Raw genomic sequence first — 18,364 nt, 5'->3', positions numbered from 1 at the left:
ACGGAGAACAAAGGCGGGAGAGTTGCGGTGGACGACTTTGAAGTGGACGTAGCGTCTTGCATGCCGGAAGCAGGGGAGCAGCAGAAGTAGAAAGGCAAGGGGACGTAAAAAGTAAAGTGAGCGGTTTACCTCGTCGCCAGTTTGTTGTAGCTTCGATGGGGCGGCCGGACGAAAGGGTTACGGCATGAGGCCTAAACGGCCGGGGCGAGCAGCGCCGCAAGCAAGAGCCGCGCTGCTTCAGTCGGGGACCAGACAAAAAATGCTCTTTTATTTCTCCGAGGGGAAGCAGGAGGCAACTTACAGTGTTTGGCGCTAAGTGGCGCCCTGATGTAAAGACCCAAAACCGAAACCAGAAGTTAACACAGGATACCACACATGCAACAGTCAAATTTATTCAATTGCATTCACTTAAGGTTTCAAGAATAGAGAATCAAGGTCCGACTGCAAGACAGTTATTGCCATCAGTTCTTCGAGCCAACAGTATTTGACAACAGCCACCATAAACAATCGGGGAAGTAATAAATATACAGTAAAACCTCGTTAATTCAGATTCCACGGAACTAAAGAAATGTCAGAATCATCCGAATGTTGAATTATCGAGAGTATCAAGAAAACAAACCAATGCTTACGACAGCAACATGCTTTTGTTTACTGAAGAAATTGGCAAATCCAGTTTATATTTTCTACAATAGCAATGCCAAAGCTGCAATTCTCATCTCATGACTGAGTAGTGCTCGCAGTGGCAAAGGCCTCGCTACTTACTTCACAGCGCTGTTGCAGTGCACGTCTCCAACCCAACACGCTTTTTACTACTGTGCACAGATCTCGGTTATTTTTTCACCAATAAGCTGGTCGCCAACAGATCGCGACAAAGCAGTGCTCTTCATCCCCGACAGGTTTCGCCGTGCCTGTGACATTACACATGCAGCCATTGCGCTAAGCCAAATGAAAATACTGTTTGCCACAACTGCTGCACATGAAACTATGGTCACTATCAACACGATCCCGAATGGCGACTATGCAGTTCTCTAAAGGCACACGTCCGCATGCACCCAGTCAAACTGAAAGTATAGTTTGTCGTAATCGCTGCGGTCGACACTGTGGCCGTTATCGACGCAACCATAAATGGCGACTATGCAGTTATGAAGGCATGGCCAGAGTCGCAACAAAACTACTTTTTGTTGCAACCACTGCGGACTAAACTGTGGCTGCTATCGACGCAATCATGGATGGCAACTATGCAGTTATGAAGCCATGCAGCTGACGAGGTGTCATGCGTGGTGATAAATGCAAGAATAACAGCTATGAAGTCAAAAATAGGCACGATGCGTTTCTGCCCAAGAATGATTTCTGCTCATGACTATGGCACTGCAGACTCCACCGCCTCATTTCGCTTAGACGCTAACGCCACTTTTGCGTTGCACATTTGTGGCCCTCAGCAAGCTCCCAGAGTTGCCCAAGTTAACTGGTGTGCGGCGAAATACGTCCGAATTAATGAGTTTGCTTTCATTAAATAACGCATGCACCTGCTGGGAGCACAGGACTTTTACTGTAGTACATTCCTACTGCCTGTGCCACTTCCCTCTGTGAAGACCAAACTGCCTCCCCACCACCCTCTCTTGCACCAGATGTGTGGTATTCAGTAGTTGCATTATTATACAAACTAGATGGCGCTAGGCATGCATCTTATCACATCAGCTGATGCATGCACCTGTATACATATGCTCATCACAGACTAATAAAGAAGAGTTTTGTTTGAGGTACGCCTGGGCAGTTCACTTCGCGGTTCTCCGGCGCCTACAGCGTAGTTGGGCAGGACACGACAGCAGGTACAACAGTTGGTGACGAGGGTTGAAATGACCGAAAGCAGAAGAAATGAGCCTACATCAGCCGCCTGAGTTCCTGCTGACGCCTGGGAAGCCCGCCATTCCTTGGACGCATTCCTTGGCCTTTTCAGGAATTATCTCCTGGCATCAGGGAGCGACACCCACCCACCTGCGCATCGTAAAGCTTTGCTACTGCACTGTTTGGGTCATCATCATCAGCCTGGTTATGCCCACTGCAGGGCAAAGGCCTCTCCCATACTTCTCCAACTACGCCGGTCATGTACTAATTGTGGCCATGTTGTCCCTGCAAACCTCTTAATCTCGTCCGCCCACCTAACTTTCTGCCACCCTCTGCTACGCTTCCCTTCTCTTGGAATCCATTTCGTAACTCTTAATGACCATCGGTTATCTTCCCTCCTCATTACGTGTCCTGCCCATGCCCATTTCTTTTCTTGATTTCAACTAAGATATCGTTAACTCGCGTTTGTTCCCTCACCCAATCTGCTCTTTTCTTATCCCTTAACGTTACACCTATCATTCTTCTTTCCATAGCTCATTCCGTCATCCTCAATTTAAGTAGAACCCTTTTCGTAAGCCTCCAGGTTTCTGCCCCCTACGTGAGTACTGGTAAGACACAGCTGTTATAAACTTTTCTCTTGAGGGATAATGGCAACCTGCTGTTCATGATCTGAGAATGCCTGCCAAACGCACCCCAGCCCATTCTTATTCTTCTGATTATTTCAGTCATGATCCGGATCCGCAGTCAGTACCTCTCCTGCTGTTTGGGTACTGAAGGCCAATGCTTGTACTATGCATGGCCGGAGAAGAAACCGTCGATGCCGCATGCAGAGGAAAAAGATAAAGGCAGCACAAGCGACGAGTACGATGCAGCAGTGGCTACATTGGACGTTTACTTCACTTCTAAAACTAACGTCGTCGTGGAGTGGCATAGGTTCGGGCAGCGCATCCAACTGCCTGGGGAGACCGCAGCAGGTTTCGTCATGGCATTGAGCGAGCTGGCATTGAGTTGCGACTTTGGTGATCAAGTTGACGATTTCATTCGTGACCAACTTGTAGCGAAAATGAGAAACCATGTTCTTCAGAAACGCCTACTTCTAGAAAGCGCATCGCCTACTCTTGAACGTGCGCTGGCTACTGTGAACAATATTGAAGAACCTACAAAATACTCGCTTGAGCTGCAGTCATCGGCTGCGAGCATCCAAAAGGTGGAAAAAAGTCCGATTCCATGCCGTACAGAATCCCAATTACTGCTACAGCAGCAGCACAAGTCTTGTTTTCATTGTGGGTCTTCGCAGCATCTTGCAGGTAACAAGAAATGCAAGGCACAGAAAAAAATATGCAGCAAATGCGGCGAACAAGGACATTTTCAGCGTGTCTGTAAGAGCGGCCTGCCAAACGAGCGGGCCCCTGCGCTCCGAGAAGTTGATACCTGCAGTACATCCGGTGATCTCAACGTCTTGCTTCTCTCGCGGCCGAGCAAACCAGGAATACACATCCAAGTCCTCGTGCAAGATGTACCCGTACGTTTCCTCGTAGATATGGGCTCTGCTGTCTCGATTCTGTCCACCGTAATGTATTCAAGGTTGAAATGCCTTTCCATGCAGCCAACGTCAGCTTCACTTTACAGTTTTTCTAGGCACAGGATAAGCACAGAGGAGTGTTTGACAGCACCAGTTGTCTTCCAGGGTTGACACGCCGACATACTTTTCTACATCGTCAACGACGCCACTGACATCCTCGGCATCGATGCCATCAAAGTACAGCGGCTGCACATCAACGGTATGCCATTGCAATGCACCCACATTATGCAAGCGCCACAAGGCCTTGATCCAGAACTTTTCTGTCAATTTTTGCACTTGTTTGATGGAAAGTTAGGTCTGGCAAAAAATTTTATTCATAAGGTCAAGATAAGAGAAGGAATCACGCCTGTCGCTGCTAAGTTACGGCGCATGCCATTTTCAGTACGAGATCCGGTAAGTGAAGAGCTGCAGCGCCTTGAGCATGATGTCACAGAAAAGGTTGATGCGTCTGAATCGGTATCACCAATTGTAGTAGTTGCAAAGAAAAACGGCAAAATAAGAACTTGTGTCGATCTGTGCGAACCAAACAAAGCGATTGTTGTTGACAAATTTTCACTGCCGCACACGGAAGAACTATTGCACGAACTTCACGGTGCAAGGTATTTTTCCAAGATTGATTTAGCAGCTGCCTACCACCAAGTCCTGCTGAGTCCTGAAAGCAGAGAATTGACTACTTTCATTACCGATAGTGGATTATACAGATTCAAACGAGTCTGCTTTGGCCTTGCATTGGCACCGTTTACCTTTCAGAAAATGATGGTCACTATTTCGTAGAACTGCTAAAGCACTTTGCGCTACATCGATGATGTCCTTCTGTATGGAAGCACATGTGAGGAACACTTCGAGAATGTGAAACAAGTCTTTCACTTGTAAAGTCTGGATTGAAGCTGAGTGACAAATTCATTTTCAATGTACAAGAAATAGACTTCCATGGTCGCAGGATCAGTCACAAGGGGATACGCCCTTTACAAAGCAACATTAACGCCATCGAGGCTGCACCGGCACCAATAGATGTTGGTGCTTGTAGTTCAGTTTCAGTTTATTATTCTTTAAATACAATGAATTGGTAAGAGACAATATACAGACGAGGGTCCCAAAGTCAAAGACTGCAACGGGACCCTCGGTTAATAAGAACAATATAGAGATGTATTAAAGACGAGCAAGCTAACTAAAACAAACAAACACAATTGCAAAAATACAACATAGAAAAACAAGATCAATGAAAACAAACTGAATGTATACAAGCCTATAGTGCATAAAGAAACAGTCAATACATACAAATCACAAATGTAGTGTAATGAATGACGTAAACTTACTTACAAATATAACACAGCTTAAGGGCATGACTAAATGTATGAAAGGATGAAGATTTAATGCCGACGGGTGAACCACTCCACAGTTCTATAACAGCGAATGGTGATGTCATTTTTCAATAGTTAGAATGAACCATAGACAGTAGAAAATTGGAGTTAAACGCAAACTTTACGCTCATTCTTGGGCATGGTGGGCTATTACGCCAAGGTGTGCCTGAGTATGCGGTGCTTGTCAAGCCTCTTCGTGAGCTGCTGCGTAAGAATACCCCATTCACTTGGAATGATGCGAGACAAGTTTGTTTCGAGCAGCTGAAAACTTCCTTGGCCACAAGATCTTTACAGATATTTGATCTTGTGGGTGACATTATTGTCACTACAGATGCCTCGTCCATTGGTTTGGGAGCAGTGCTGCAGCAGACAAGAAATGATGAGCTTGTAATGATTGCTTTTGCTTCTCACAGGCTTGCCCCACAGGAACAGAAGTACTCAGTTGGGGAACTGGAGGCCCTAGCTTGTTTGTGGGCATGTGAACATTGGAGAGTATACCTCGGGGGTCGCCCATTCACACTGCGCACCGACCATAAGGCTCTGGTCACAATCTTGAGTACAAAAGGAGTAGGTCAACTTCTGTTCCGGATTGAAAGGTGGCACGCCAGGCTGATGGCACACAACTTTACTATTGAATTCCAGAAGGGTGACAGGAATACTGTTGCTGATGCTCTTTCAAGGATGGCACTCCCAGGTCTTGTGGAGTAGGAAAAGAGAAAGGAGAGCGTTTGTGTTGTCTCAACTTGCGTTACTCATGCAGAGTTTTTCGTTCAAACAATGCAGGACCCTCTGCTTCAAACAGTCATAAAGTGAGCGACGTCGGGATGGCCTGCAGTGAAGATGTTGCCTCCCACGGTAGTTCCATTCTACCGGGTGCGGACCGAGCTCTCAGTCGTTGAAGACCTCCTGCTTCAAGGAGAAAAACTCGTACCATCGTCCCTTGTAGCATGGCTTCTTGCCGCAGCCCACGAGTCCCCTCCGGGGATAACAAGGTCAAAGCAGCGACTACGTGAACAATACTGGTGGCCTGCTATGTGCAAGCAGGTAGAACAATTGATTGCATCTAGCAGGGTATGCCAATCAGTTGACAAGTCTGCAAAACCAGTGACACCACCCCTGCAGTCAGTTGCATTCCCATCGACACCATGGCAGAAGCTAGGAATCGATATCGTGGGCTTTTTTTCCAATGTGCCTGCAGATTGCTGTTTCGCCATTACAGCCATTGATTATTTCAGCAAGTGGCCAGAGGTTTGTTCCTCAGCGAAAGTGACTACCGCAACAGTCAACTCCTTTCTGCGAAGCATCTTCAGCAGGGAAGGATATCCTGACGAGATTGTGAGTGACCACGGTCCTCAATTTACGGCCTGTGAATTTGACAGTTTTCTTAACTCTTTCGGGACTGCAGTCCGGATATCGTGCAAAAATGCACGATCAAATTGCACGCGCTCTCAAACGCGAAATTTTCGTGGTGGAACACGTGTCGCCATCTAGTGGGGTCGTTTCGCATCTCTAGTTTTTGTTTTTGTGCAATTCGTCTCTCTTGCAGCAGGCGGCGACGTAGGAGAGATTTTAATCTTGCACGCGGCGGAGGCCGAGTTTGAGAAGCATGGCGTCGACGTCGCGTCAGGCCGCGTGAAGAAAGAAGCGTCTGTCGCGCGATTCAGCTGCTTCGACTGCGGATTTTTCTGATACAACGAGTAGCGAAGAGTCCGAAGATGAATTCTCAAGCTCTGATTTCAGTTCAGAGAGTGATCTAGCGTCGCGATCACCTGGACCGTCAACTAGTGTCAGAAGGTGAGTATTTAGTTTCGCTTTCCGCTCGCTCTTGAGTATTTACGCGGGATCACTATATGTTCTCATTATTTTTCTGTGTTTGGTAGGGTTTCCACAACCTACGGGAACGACGTCCTGCCCCTGCGGCAAAGCGTATTCAGTTTTCTCCCAAGCGGGAACCTGGTGTGCATCTGACCGAAGATGTGGGTGTGGCACTCCGAAGCACCACAAAGAGATTCCTGACCGCCCTGGACTTCTTTTTCCTTTTTTTCTCAGCCGAAGTTATCCAGACTGTTTGCAAGAACACCAATAAATATGCTTACACGAAGACCTTGGAGAAGCCCACTCATGCCCGTCCCGATGGGTGTTGGGAAGAGGTCACTACAAGTGAAATGAGAAAGTTCACTGGCCTCATAATCCACATGGGCATCTTGAAAGCACCGCGAATCAAGCTTTACTGGAATGCGGGAAGCATCTATAGTGGTCTGCTGCCACCACGAATTATGCCGCGGCGTCGCTTCATAGCACTGCTTGCGATGCTACATGTCGCCGACTTGGACGATGTAACTCAGATGTCAAAAGGAAAGCTTCGCTTCGTGTGGTGGCTTCTGCAGCACATGAATAAAGTGTCGGCAAAGCTATTTCAGCCTCATCGAGACCTCTCTGTGGATGAGTGCATGGTGAAGTCGAAAGGGAGATCAGGGATACAACAGTACATCAAGGATAAAGTGACCAAGTGGGGCTATAAGCTGTGGGTTTTTGCAGACCCGGTCACCGGGTATACAGTGCAGTTTGCTGTATACACAGGCAAGCGCAAGCAGCCAGGGCCCCACGGGTTGGCTTTCGATGTAGTTTGCCAGCTGTGTGCAGAACACTTTGATCAGGGCTACAAAATTTTTATGGATAATTTTTACACCTCCACACACCTGTTCAGTCACCTCCTCGATCGGAAAACATTGGCTTGCGGGACTACGCGAAAAGACCGCCGTGGATTCCCTGTTGAATTGAAAGACACGCGCTGGGAAAAGAAAGCTCAACGAGGTGAAATTAGATGGTTGCGCGACCAAGAAATTCTCTATCTTCAATGGAAAGACCGCCGCGTAGTAAACATGATGAGCACGATGCACACAGCCGAGACAGTCACCGCAAAAAGAAGACAAAGAAGTGGAAGTACCTGGACCCAAATTTCTATCCCGAAGCCTTTGCTAATTCACGATTACAATTCTGGAATGATTGGAGTGGACAAATCAGATCAGATGATTGGCTACTACAATGTACTGATGCGCAGTGTCCGCTGGTGGAAGACTCTTTTCTTCCACTGCATCGACATAGCATGCGTGAATAGTTTCATACTATTCCAAGAATATCGCAAATTACATCCAGACATCTCTGAGCTGGCCAGAAATGCTTCCTTTGAACATTTAGCTTTTAGGGAGGAACTGGTGCAACAGCTTCTTCATCTTGAACGAGCCAAGCAAACTCGTGCTCCTCCACCACCACCTGCAAAGCCTCCACTTCACAAGCCCCAAAAAGTGAAGAGACGCAAAAATTGTAAACTTTGCTATTGACAAACCAAGAATGAGGTGAAGACTACTGTTTTCTACAGTGACTGCAACGCAATTTTGTGCTTCAATGCTTCGCGGAACTGCTTCCTTTAGTGGCACAGAGAGGGTGCACAGAAGGGAGGGGTGAACAGTGGTGCGAGAAATCACACACAAAAAAAAATGTACATAAGCCTGCAAAGTTTTTTTTTTTGCCTCAAAGTTGTCATAGAGGTATTTTAGCACATTTTGTATATCCTGGAATTTTTTAGTGCTGCTTTTTACTTTCAAATGCAACAATTTCCAACTTTTTTTTGTTTACTTGAAGAAAAAATTTGCATTTGGGATTTTTTTTCTGTTATGTATACTAATTAGTCAATTCAATTTTTCTACGATAAAAGTCCAATCACTTAGCTTCATTTTGATGCATGTTTCAACAAGATAGTGCAAAAATTTCATTGAATAAAAAAATATTCCCAAGCATGTATCAGAATTGCTTTCTTTTGGGCGGTCCTGAAAGAGTTAAGGAAAGTGGCATCCCCCATGCATATTCGTCCGTCTACCATCCGGAAGCCAACGGTCAAATAAAGGTTTAATCAGGTACTCAAAGAGTACGTTCAAGTCTGTACATGGCAGCGTCAGCCTTTGAAGGAAGCTATCACCGACTACCTCAGAGTCTACCGTTTCACGTCACATGCCACCACAGGAGCAAAGCCTTCCACCCTTCTTCACAGCCATCATCCCAGAACAAAACTTGATCTTGTAGGAAGGTCAGGTAAACATATTGTCACATGGTCATGACGTCATAGAACATAGTAGCAATACTGTGAAAGGCAAAACTAGCTTTTATTGGGCGAACCTGTGCCCATAAAACAGGCTACACTTAAAGGACAGCGAGAGCGGCGAACGCAGTCGGCGATCGTCGAAAATCTGACCAACGGGTCAAGCGCGTCGGCTTTTATACATCAATCGTCGAATGTTCCAGACTAATCGCTGGGACCGCGTGCCTTCCACAAAGTTCTACATTATTCATGTCGTGCACACATGCAATCGGATCACACATGGTTCGGTCACAGACAGCGGATGAAAGCATCGATAACATTCCAGAAACTTCCGATACATGCAGGTGCGTCCTGCGCTGTATGATAACATTTGCTGGACGGTGAAACATGTCACCCGATAAAGACAAACAAGTACTTGTGTCAATATTTTGCAATACCCGCACACAGTGATGAAAGCCGTCCACAGCAGTGTAGCACAAAAGCAACAAGCAAGTAAGTCTTACACTGACCGTCGACAAGCTGCGAAGCATTCTCCATTAACAATGGGTCAGTCGGTTCGAGTCAGGTTGCCAGGTCATGTGCCTAAGGGCACTTTGACCTACTCAAGCCCATTCACCATTGTCGACCAATGTGGCCAAGACACCTACAAGCTTAATGATGGCTGCACTTGGAATCGGAATCAGCTGGCACTGTAATGATTGGGGTCAGGCATGAAATAGATGGTAGCTGGTCCATGCTGTCATCCAACTCATCCACGCTGAGTGAGGACATTGTTGAAGAGAGAGATTTGTTCTCATCGAGAACGAGGAATATGGGATTTATTTACAGTATCTACATGAGAATGTTACAGTTCATCAGTCTAGCATGACTGAAAAAGGAATGCACACTCAGTAGTCGCGCAACCGCTGCTTATAAACACTCTGTCCTCCCTAGATCCCTAGGGGAGGAAAAACATCCGCTCACCGTCGACCAATTCGGAGCGTCCAAAGTCATCACAGCCGACCCGCCTTTGAAGGGAAGCGTTAACACACTGACTTCCACACAGGTTTCACTGACCATACCAAGGTGAGAGGGTTCTCACAGACATGGTGCTGCCCCGAGCAGGTGCCTCTTTATCCCAGAGTTGACTCTGAAGACAGTGGCCGCCACAACTGTCCATTGACTGACGACTTCTAAGCTGCGTGAGACGGCATCGCAAAACATCTTCCTGGAGCTCTCCTGCTCCAAACAGACCGTGATGGTGTCGGTGTACACACTAACAATACTTGCTCCGCCGACTGCCTTGGAGTCGTTTGGTTGGGGATGCGGCGCATTGTGGTCCTTACAAAGCGAGTCATCACAGCAGACATGGTGGCGCCAACAAGATGGGGACTGACGTATTGTCGTCCTTTCAAAACGAGTTGCCGCCGTAGACATGCCAGCGCCTTTCCAACAGTCGCTTCCCCGAAGATCACCAGCCGTGCAGCTGCGGTGGGCTGGGAGAATTTTGTAGCTCGGTACCGCTGCAGGCCGTTCGTAACAGCTCCTCCATGGCCTGGAAAATGTCGACTGGCCAGTGCTGACAAATGCTGGGCAGGAAGAGAATGGCTGGTGGCAAGGGGGGATGCCTTGGCTTGCAGCGATCAGCTGAGAAATGATGACTCCGCCCCAAAACATTCAACAAGGACAGGCAACTGCAAAACGAACCCCACAACACGGCTCTGCACCGAGATGATGTATCTTGGATCTCACTTTAGACCCGTTAGGCTTAAAAAAAAACATAAGTGCAGAAACAACAAATGCTGCATTTCGCTACACCAATTTTTGAAGGAATTTCGTGCTGACAAATTGAGCAATCATGGTGGGTGTCCTGCTAAATGAGAGGGGGTCTTCTTGGCTTAACAAAACTAACAATAACAACCAAAAAATTTAGGCGGGATCCCTAAATGCAGAATTCAAGTTAGCCTGCTCAAACCATCTGCATTGCTATGCAACTTTCCCTTCTTATATCTAACGGAGAAGCTGTACTCTTGGAGAGTGAGGCTCCAACGAAGCAAGCAGCCATTTTTGTGTGACATTTGAGTGAGCCATGTCAGAGGACAGTGGTCTATCTCGAAGATGAACTTCACTCCGTACAAGTACCACGACAACTTTCGGGCTGCCCAAACTAAACAAGCACATTCCTTCTCTGAAGCATTGTAGGCTTCCTCTATTAGCTAATTTACAGTTGGCATAGAGGATAGGATGTTCCTCATTATCGTAGCCGACCTGAATAAGTACCACGCCCATACCCCTGTCGCTTGCGTCACACTGAACTATGAATTCCTTTGTGTGATCTGGTGCGTGAAACACAGGAGGAGAAACCAATAGCGTTTTCAAACTTTGGAAAGTGTTCTCTTTGTCCTTATCCCAGTGCATGCTATTCGGTGCTCCCTTTCAGAGGGCGTCCGTTAAAGGACTTGGCATTTGCAAGTAATTCAGAATGTACTGTTGATAGTACTCCACAAGTCCCAAAAATGAATGAATGTCTGTTTTCGTGCGTGGCAGTGAAAATTCTCTAATTGTAGCTGTTTCCAGCTTGGCCGGCCGTCTCGTGCCCTGGCCGACAACATGGCCCAAAACCTACACTTTTCCGCCTTCATCGTTAAGCCGGCTTCCCTCAACCTTGAGAACACCTGTTTGAGGTGCGATACATGCTGTTCCCAGCTGTCCGAATAAATTGCTACATCATCAAGATATGGCAAGGCGAACTCTTGCAAGTCTTTAGGACAATATCCATTAACTTAGAGAAGCTAAACGGCACCTTCTTCTGCTCGAAGCTGAGGGCGAGAGGGCGAAAAGTGCCTACAGGTGATAAATGTGGCATAGCGGCTGGCACTTTCCGAAAGGGGAACTTTCCAATATCCCCGCATGAGATCTATAGTTGAAATGTATTTAGCAGCGCTAACTCTTTTGATTCGTTCCTCAATGTTGGGTATCAGGTACAGCTGATCCCTAGTGATGGCATTTAACTTGCTGTAAACAACACATAGACGAGGGTCCTTATTAGGGGTTTCTACAAGTATTAGCGGTGACGTGTAGTCACACTCAGCAGCCGCACAACCGCTGCTTATGAACACTAATAATAACAATAATAATTATGGGGTTTTACGTGCCAAAACCACTTTCTGATTATGAGGCATGCCGTAGTGAAGACTCCGGAAATTTTGACCACCAGGGGTTCTTTAACGTGCACCTAAATCTAAGTACATCGGTGTTTTCGCATTTCGCCCCCATCGAAATGCGGCCGCCGTGACCGGGATTCGATCCCGCGACCTCGTGCTCAGCAGCCTAACACCATAGCCACTGAGCAACCACGGCGGGTGCTTATGAACACTCTGTCCTCCCTAGATCCTTAGGTGAGAGAAAACGGCTGTTCACCGTCGACCAATTTGGAGCGTCCAAAGTCATCGAAGCCAGCCTGCCTTTAAGGGAGAGGGTTTACACATTTCCGCACAGGTTTCACTGACCATACCAAGGCGAGAGGGTTCTCGCAGACACGGTGCTGCCCCAAGCAGGCACCTCTTTATCCCAGAGTCGACTGAGCAGACAGTGGCCACCGCGTCTGTCCATTGAGTGACAACTTCTAAGCTGTGTTAGATGGCTCCGCAAAACGTTTTCCCGGAGCTCCCCTGCTCCAAACAGACCATGATGTTGTCGGCATACACACTAACAATATTTGCTCTGCCAACTACGCCTAGACATCTCAGCGTCGTTCGGTTGGGGACGTGGCGCATTGTGGCCCTTACAAAGCGAGTCGTCGCAGCAATCATGGTGGTGCCAACAAGCTGGAGACTGACGTATTGTCGTCCTTTCAAAGCGAGTCGCCGCCGCAGACATGCCGGCGCAATTCCGACGGTCGCTTCCACGAAGATCGCCAGCCGCGCAGCTGCGGTTGGCTGGGAGAATTTTGTAGGTCGGTACCTCTGCAGGCCGGTCATAACAGTACCCTGTCCTCGACTAGTCATACCACCTACAGTTGCAAGAAGCTGTTCGCCTGAAAACCTAACACCATTTGGCAAGCCACAGCAGCACCTCAACCATGACTCACCTCAACAGCAATCTGTTCGTACAACAGATGAAAAGGACGTTCCGGAACTGAGGCATTCGACAAGGCAAAGAAGACCCCCATCGTGGTTTAAAGACTATCATAACCATTGAGTGCTTATAGTGCTTCCAGTTCATTTGTTAAGTAACTCTTTTTGAGGGGAAAAATGTGGTATTCAGCAGTTGTGTTTACATAACCTAGATGGCGCTAGGCAAACATCTTATGAAGTCAGCTGACACATGCACCTATATATATATATATATATATATATATATATATATGCGCTCATCATAGACTAATAAAGAGGAGTGTTGTTCAAGGTACGGCCTGAGTGGTTCACTTTGCGGTTCTCCAGCGCCCACGGCGTAGTCGGGCAGGGCGTGACGGCGGATACAAAATGCACAGCCTAATTTCACACCGATAGTTCACTGTTACGGTGCCAGTGAAAACGCACCTGGTGTGCTCCAAGCGTGATGCCCAGTGCCAGGTCATACTGGCCGATGGTCTCGCTCAGGCGTGCCGTCTGGCAGTTGGTGGCCCCAATGCCTCCCAGCTCGGGAGGCACTTGCATGCCAAAGCCTCCCATCGCCTTCAGTGCCTGCATCGTCTCGTCCGCAATGCGTTCGTTGGCATCGTTCGCGTCAGCATTGTTCACCTCCTGCATGGACCCACAGCACATCTTGCCCTCATTTGGAAAGGACTCAAATTGATCCTTTCTGGCGAGGCTTACTCCTTAAGGCCTACTGGCAAAACTAATATATTCTCACACAATGAACAGGATTCCCAAAATTAAGGTTTCTTGTCTGCGTGTTCATCATTTTCGTAAATGCTCTATTATAATATAATGCGACTCAAAAGTCACACGTGATTAAAATTTACTTCAACTCCACTCACACAAGCTCTGACCCTGAAGAAGGTGTGGCCAATGACCAAATCAAGGTGAAAAACAGACATTTCAAAGCCCGTAGGCACTCCAGAACATCTCTGTATTTTTCACCTCGACTTAGTGACGCCAACTTGTTTACCATCATTTCACCTGATCAGAAGACCTTTAATCGAACCCTGGACTAAAGTTCAGACCCAAAATCACGTGAACACGCTGACGTACGGGCTCAGATTCACGAGTGGGCCAGACTGAGCGAGTCCACTCTCGAGTGAGTTGACTACCCCACGGTGATCTATAAAATATGATTTAAACATGCATTTAACAGCTAAGAAGGTCACAGTGTTCCTTTAAGCATTCGAGCTTGGGCCAAACCACTTGGTGCACTTGTCATGGCACTTTTTTCAAGGAGGGCATGACTCTTCAGCAGACCGTGCCAGAAGGTGTGGCCCACTCACCGTCAGAAACCTGTTGAGCGGGTCCAACAGCATCCCCAGTGTCTCTGTCTGGTCAGCTGTCAGCACTGCACAGGAAAAGTAGCACGGATACACAAGCTTATGCAACAATGCTGCCAACTGCTATGCAACAGTCCTGTCCAAGTCCCCACAATTCCCACTTCCTTCTTTCTTTTTGTGGCACGTAGACTTGATGCTACTGATGCAAAACTCAAAACTATTGGTAAATTGACTATCGATAGTTAAACCCCGTTAAACCGTAGTTAGCCAGAGCTCGGAAAAAGTAAGCACTAAATGGTAGTACTGCTTAAACGAAATAGCGTGAGATCGCCCACTTACCTGTCAAAAACGGAACTGAGTGAGTGCAACGAAAGGGAAAGAAACATGCAGTATTTATTCACTTCGCGTGACAAAAGTGTTATTTTTGTTTCATGCTGCGGCGGCCTACCAGCAACGACAGCGGCCTCAAACTTGCTGAAGCTGCGAGCCAGCTTTTCAGCCAGCCCTCTCTTCTCAGCAAACACTCGCATGCAAGATTCCTCGTTGGATTTGCATGTCCTCCACGCACGCGGGTGTTAGCGCTGCAGAATTCGCGGGGCGCCTTCTTCATTGCGAGGTGCTGTTCTCGTCATGACGGTTATGAGGCTCACATAACGCACAGCTTCTGCCACTGTCAGGCCTGAATCGCCCATGCTGTTGCTTTCCATGTCGTCCTCATCACTGTCGCTAGTCAACACTTTGACAACAACAGAGCCGACGATGGCAAAAAGTAAAACCTCGTAGCCGACATCTCTTCGCAGTCACAGCAGCGCTGCTGAGCAACTTCTTCGCCTACCATTCCGCCTTTTTCATTTTCCTGTGCTGCCCTCTGCCCCCCGCCGCTGGAAATGTTTTGGAAGGGTGCTGGGGCTTTCGCCAGTTGATTTGTGTACCTGTGCCCATGTTGAGTGCACGTCAGTTGTGCGTTTCGTGGATCGCAAATCATTATCATTGGCTTCTCCAGGGCAGAATGTCATTCCTTGAAGCCATGAAGAGCTCAACGACTACTGGACGAGCAGGCTAGAGAGCGTTGTTCTGCAAAATGTGCGGGCGATAAAGGCAGGCTGCACTCCCTTTGTTGTCGCTGATTTCTGCACTTGGAGCTAGAGTGTCGTATTCTTTTTGAGCATTATTTTGACATTTCGCATATTCAAGAAGTCTTCCAGCGCAGCCTTCAACGCCGAATTTGTCAAAGCGATACACTTGTTTACATGGACATCTGCACACGCAGATCACTTTTAGCATCAGATATAGAAGCAAAGGTGCCTCGCCGATATAAAATTATGCCAACACGTAGCAAAAATACATATCTGCACATATGTGCCGTGTTGTTCCACCCCGAGACGAGCCAATATGAGCGGCCGAACCACTCAAACATGGCAACTGTGATCCATATAACATATTACGGGCTAAGTTATTTCTGATTCTTGCCTATCTTCAACTCTATCATACTTACTGCTTGCGCATGCCATAAAATAATATTAGAGAAAACTGCTCAAATAAATTAAGGGCTCATTTATAGGCCGTGTTGTTCTTTCGCGAAAATGTTGATACCATCACTGACACTGTTGGTATAACTGAGCGAGACGGTTGTTTATGCTGCTGTATATCAACTTCATCCTCCATCGTCCCTCGTTTCTTGTTTGACGCAGAGGTAAACAGCACCTCTCTGGAATTGATAAATGTGTCAGCATACCAAGTACAGACCCACCCATCTAAATAGCGAATGTCACCGGCAGCTTATGGGTACGAAGATATACAGATGTTGGCACAGCACTGTGTTGCCGCTTGCCACTTACTGTGTACGTGCCGTGCAAAGTGTAGTTGATTTCAAATTGCTAAGGACAGAACTGAACTATAAAAGCAGTTTCGTTCGTCCTAACTGCTTACATTTCAGTTCAAGGCCGCCGGTATCGGGTGCACGAACACGACAGCACTAGACTTAACCTTCCCTGAAGAGGATCGACATTGGCACAAAGTTCATGTGCATGGCTAGAGAGGGTGAAGCTTGTGCATTTCAACTTCAAAGGTACGTTTTGACTCACTTTGAGCGCAAATAATTATCATCATCATCAGCAGCAGCAGCCTGGTTATGCCCACTGCAGGGCAAAGGCCTCTCTCATACTTCTCCAACTAACCCTGTCATGTACTAATTGTGGCCATGTTGTCCCTGCAAACTACTTAATCTCATCTGCCCACCTAACTTTCTGCCGCCCTCTGCTATGCTTTCCTTCCCTTGGAATCCATTCCGTAACTCTTAGTGAACATCAGTTATCTTCCCTCCTCATTACGTGTCCTGCCCATGCTCATTTCTTTTTCTTGATTTCAACTAAGATTTTCGTAAGCCTCCAGGTTTCTGCCCCGTACGTGAGTACTGGTAAGACACAGCTGTTATAAACTTTTCTCTTGAGGGATAATGGCAACCTGCTGTTCATGATCTGAGAATGCCTGCCAAACGCACCCCAGCCCATTCTTATTCTTCTGATTATTTAAGTCTCATGATCCGGATCCGCAGTCACTACCTGTCCTAAGTAGATGTATTCCCTTACCACTTCCAGTGCCTCACTACCTATTGTAAACTGCTGTTCCCTTCCGAGACTGTTAAACATTACTTTAGTTTTCTGCAGATTAATTTTTAGACCCACCCTTCGGCTTTGCCTCTCCAGGTGAGCATGCATTGCAGTTGGTCCCCTCAGTTACTAAGCAAGGCAATATCATCAGCGAATCGCAAGTTACTAAGGTATTCTCCATTAACTCTTATCCCAATTCTTCCCAATCCAGGTCTCTGAATACCTCCTGTAAACACGCTGTGAATAGCATTGGAGAGATCGTATCTCCCTGCCTGACGCCTTTCTTTATTGGGATTTTGTTGCTTTCTTTATGGAGGACTACGGTGGCTGTGGAGCCGCTATAGACGTCTTTCAGTATTTTTACGAACGGCTCGTCTACACCCTGATTCTGCAATGCCTCCTTGACTGCTGAGGTTTCGACTGAATCAAACGCTTTCTCGTAATCAATGAAAGCTATAGACCGTTTCATCGGGCGAGGAGGATAGGGCGCGCGGAGGGCCTTTCCTCCTCTCTGGCTTGGGCGATCCGGCGCGGCGCTGCTTGAAAGCATTGCTGTCGCGTGCTGCGGAAGGATTTCGGGATGTTTTAGATCTTACTTCGTGAAATTTACGCCATGTTCGTTCATATAAGGCTGTCAGGGCAGCCTTCCGGTGCATCAATAACTACTGTAGGCACAAATATGTCTTGGGGGCGCAAAAATGTGACGCGCATAATGAGCCGCGGTATACGCGCATTATCAGTCGCGGTGCGTGTATGTGTTGTTTGCTATTTTGCTTATATCGATTTTAATTCAACAAAGAAAACCGGCGTATTTCTATTACCAGCATTAAATGGTAAATCAGCTCACTGTCTGATCGATTCGCGTAGGGAGTAAAACATAAAACATAAGAGCGCATGCTCGTGCACGGCCAACCTAAGGCAACCACGAAACATCTGAGCGGCAGGCGCTATCAAATATTTGGGGTACACTGGCATCGTTCTCACGCATTTCAAGTCTAGTATGCTTGAAGTTACCATATGTCTACGCTAGCCTTGCTGCATGAGGCCCATGGCGCTGCTCAACACAGCGATCACTGCGGTTGGTGAGCCAGCACGATACATGTATATATGCTGTGTGCTTCGGCATTGCCTTTTTGGCCTGTACAGAGCCAAAACCTCTCATATATTAATATGAGAGGGTTCCGATCCGATGACTATTCTTGAGCCCAAAATTTCCGTAATACGTGTGAGTGCGTGGTAGAGAACTCAAGGAACACAACCCCCCCCCCCCCCCAAAAAAAAAAAAATTCGTTTATCATCCTCTTTCTCTAAAAAGCAAGAGAAAACGGGCTAACGCCGCACAACGTTTATAGATATATATAACCGCTGATGCCGTATGCTTGGACCATGCGCTATAGAGAACAACGATATCTGTAATCCAGCACCTACAACTGCTTAGGACGCTCGCGCAGTTCGTAAATGGTCGCT

The 18,364-nt window shown here is 47.2% G+C and overlaps 1 protein-coding gene across 1 annotated transcript in view; it reads right to left on the bottom strand.

Moving 5' to 3' along the window:
• The window catches only part of LOC126539741 (very long-chain specific acyl-CoA dehydrogenase, mitochondrial-like), a 250,060-nt gene that overhangs the window by 156,816 nt on the left and 74,880 nt on the right, over positions 1–18,364 (bottom strand). The window contains exons 4-5 of the mRNA XM_050186588.3: positions 14,292–14,356; positions 13,405–13,608 (exon numbers count right to left, since the gene is read on the bottom strand). Coding sequence (XP_050042545.1) covers positions 13,405–13,608; positions 14,292–14,356 — 269 coding nt within the window. The remainder of the gene's footprint in view (positions 1–13,404; positions 13,609–14,291; positions 14,357–18,364) is intronic.

The sequence above is a fragment of the Dermacentor andersoni genome, chromosome 2 (assembly GCF_023375885.2).
Source record: "Dermacentor andersoni chromosome 2, qqDerAnde1_hic_scaffold, whole genome shotgun sequence".
Lineage (NCBI taxonomy): Eukaryota > Metazoa > Arthropoda > Arachnida > Ixodida > Ixodidae > Dermacentor > Dermacentor andersoni.
Note: the sequence above shows the minus strand (reverse complement) of the source record. Positions and strands in the feature narration are given on the sequence as shown.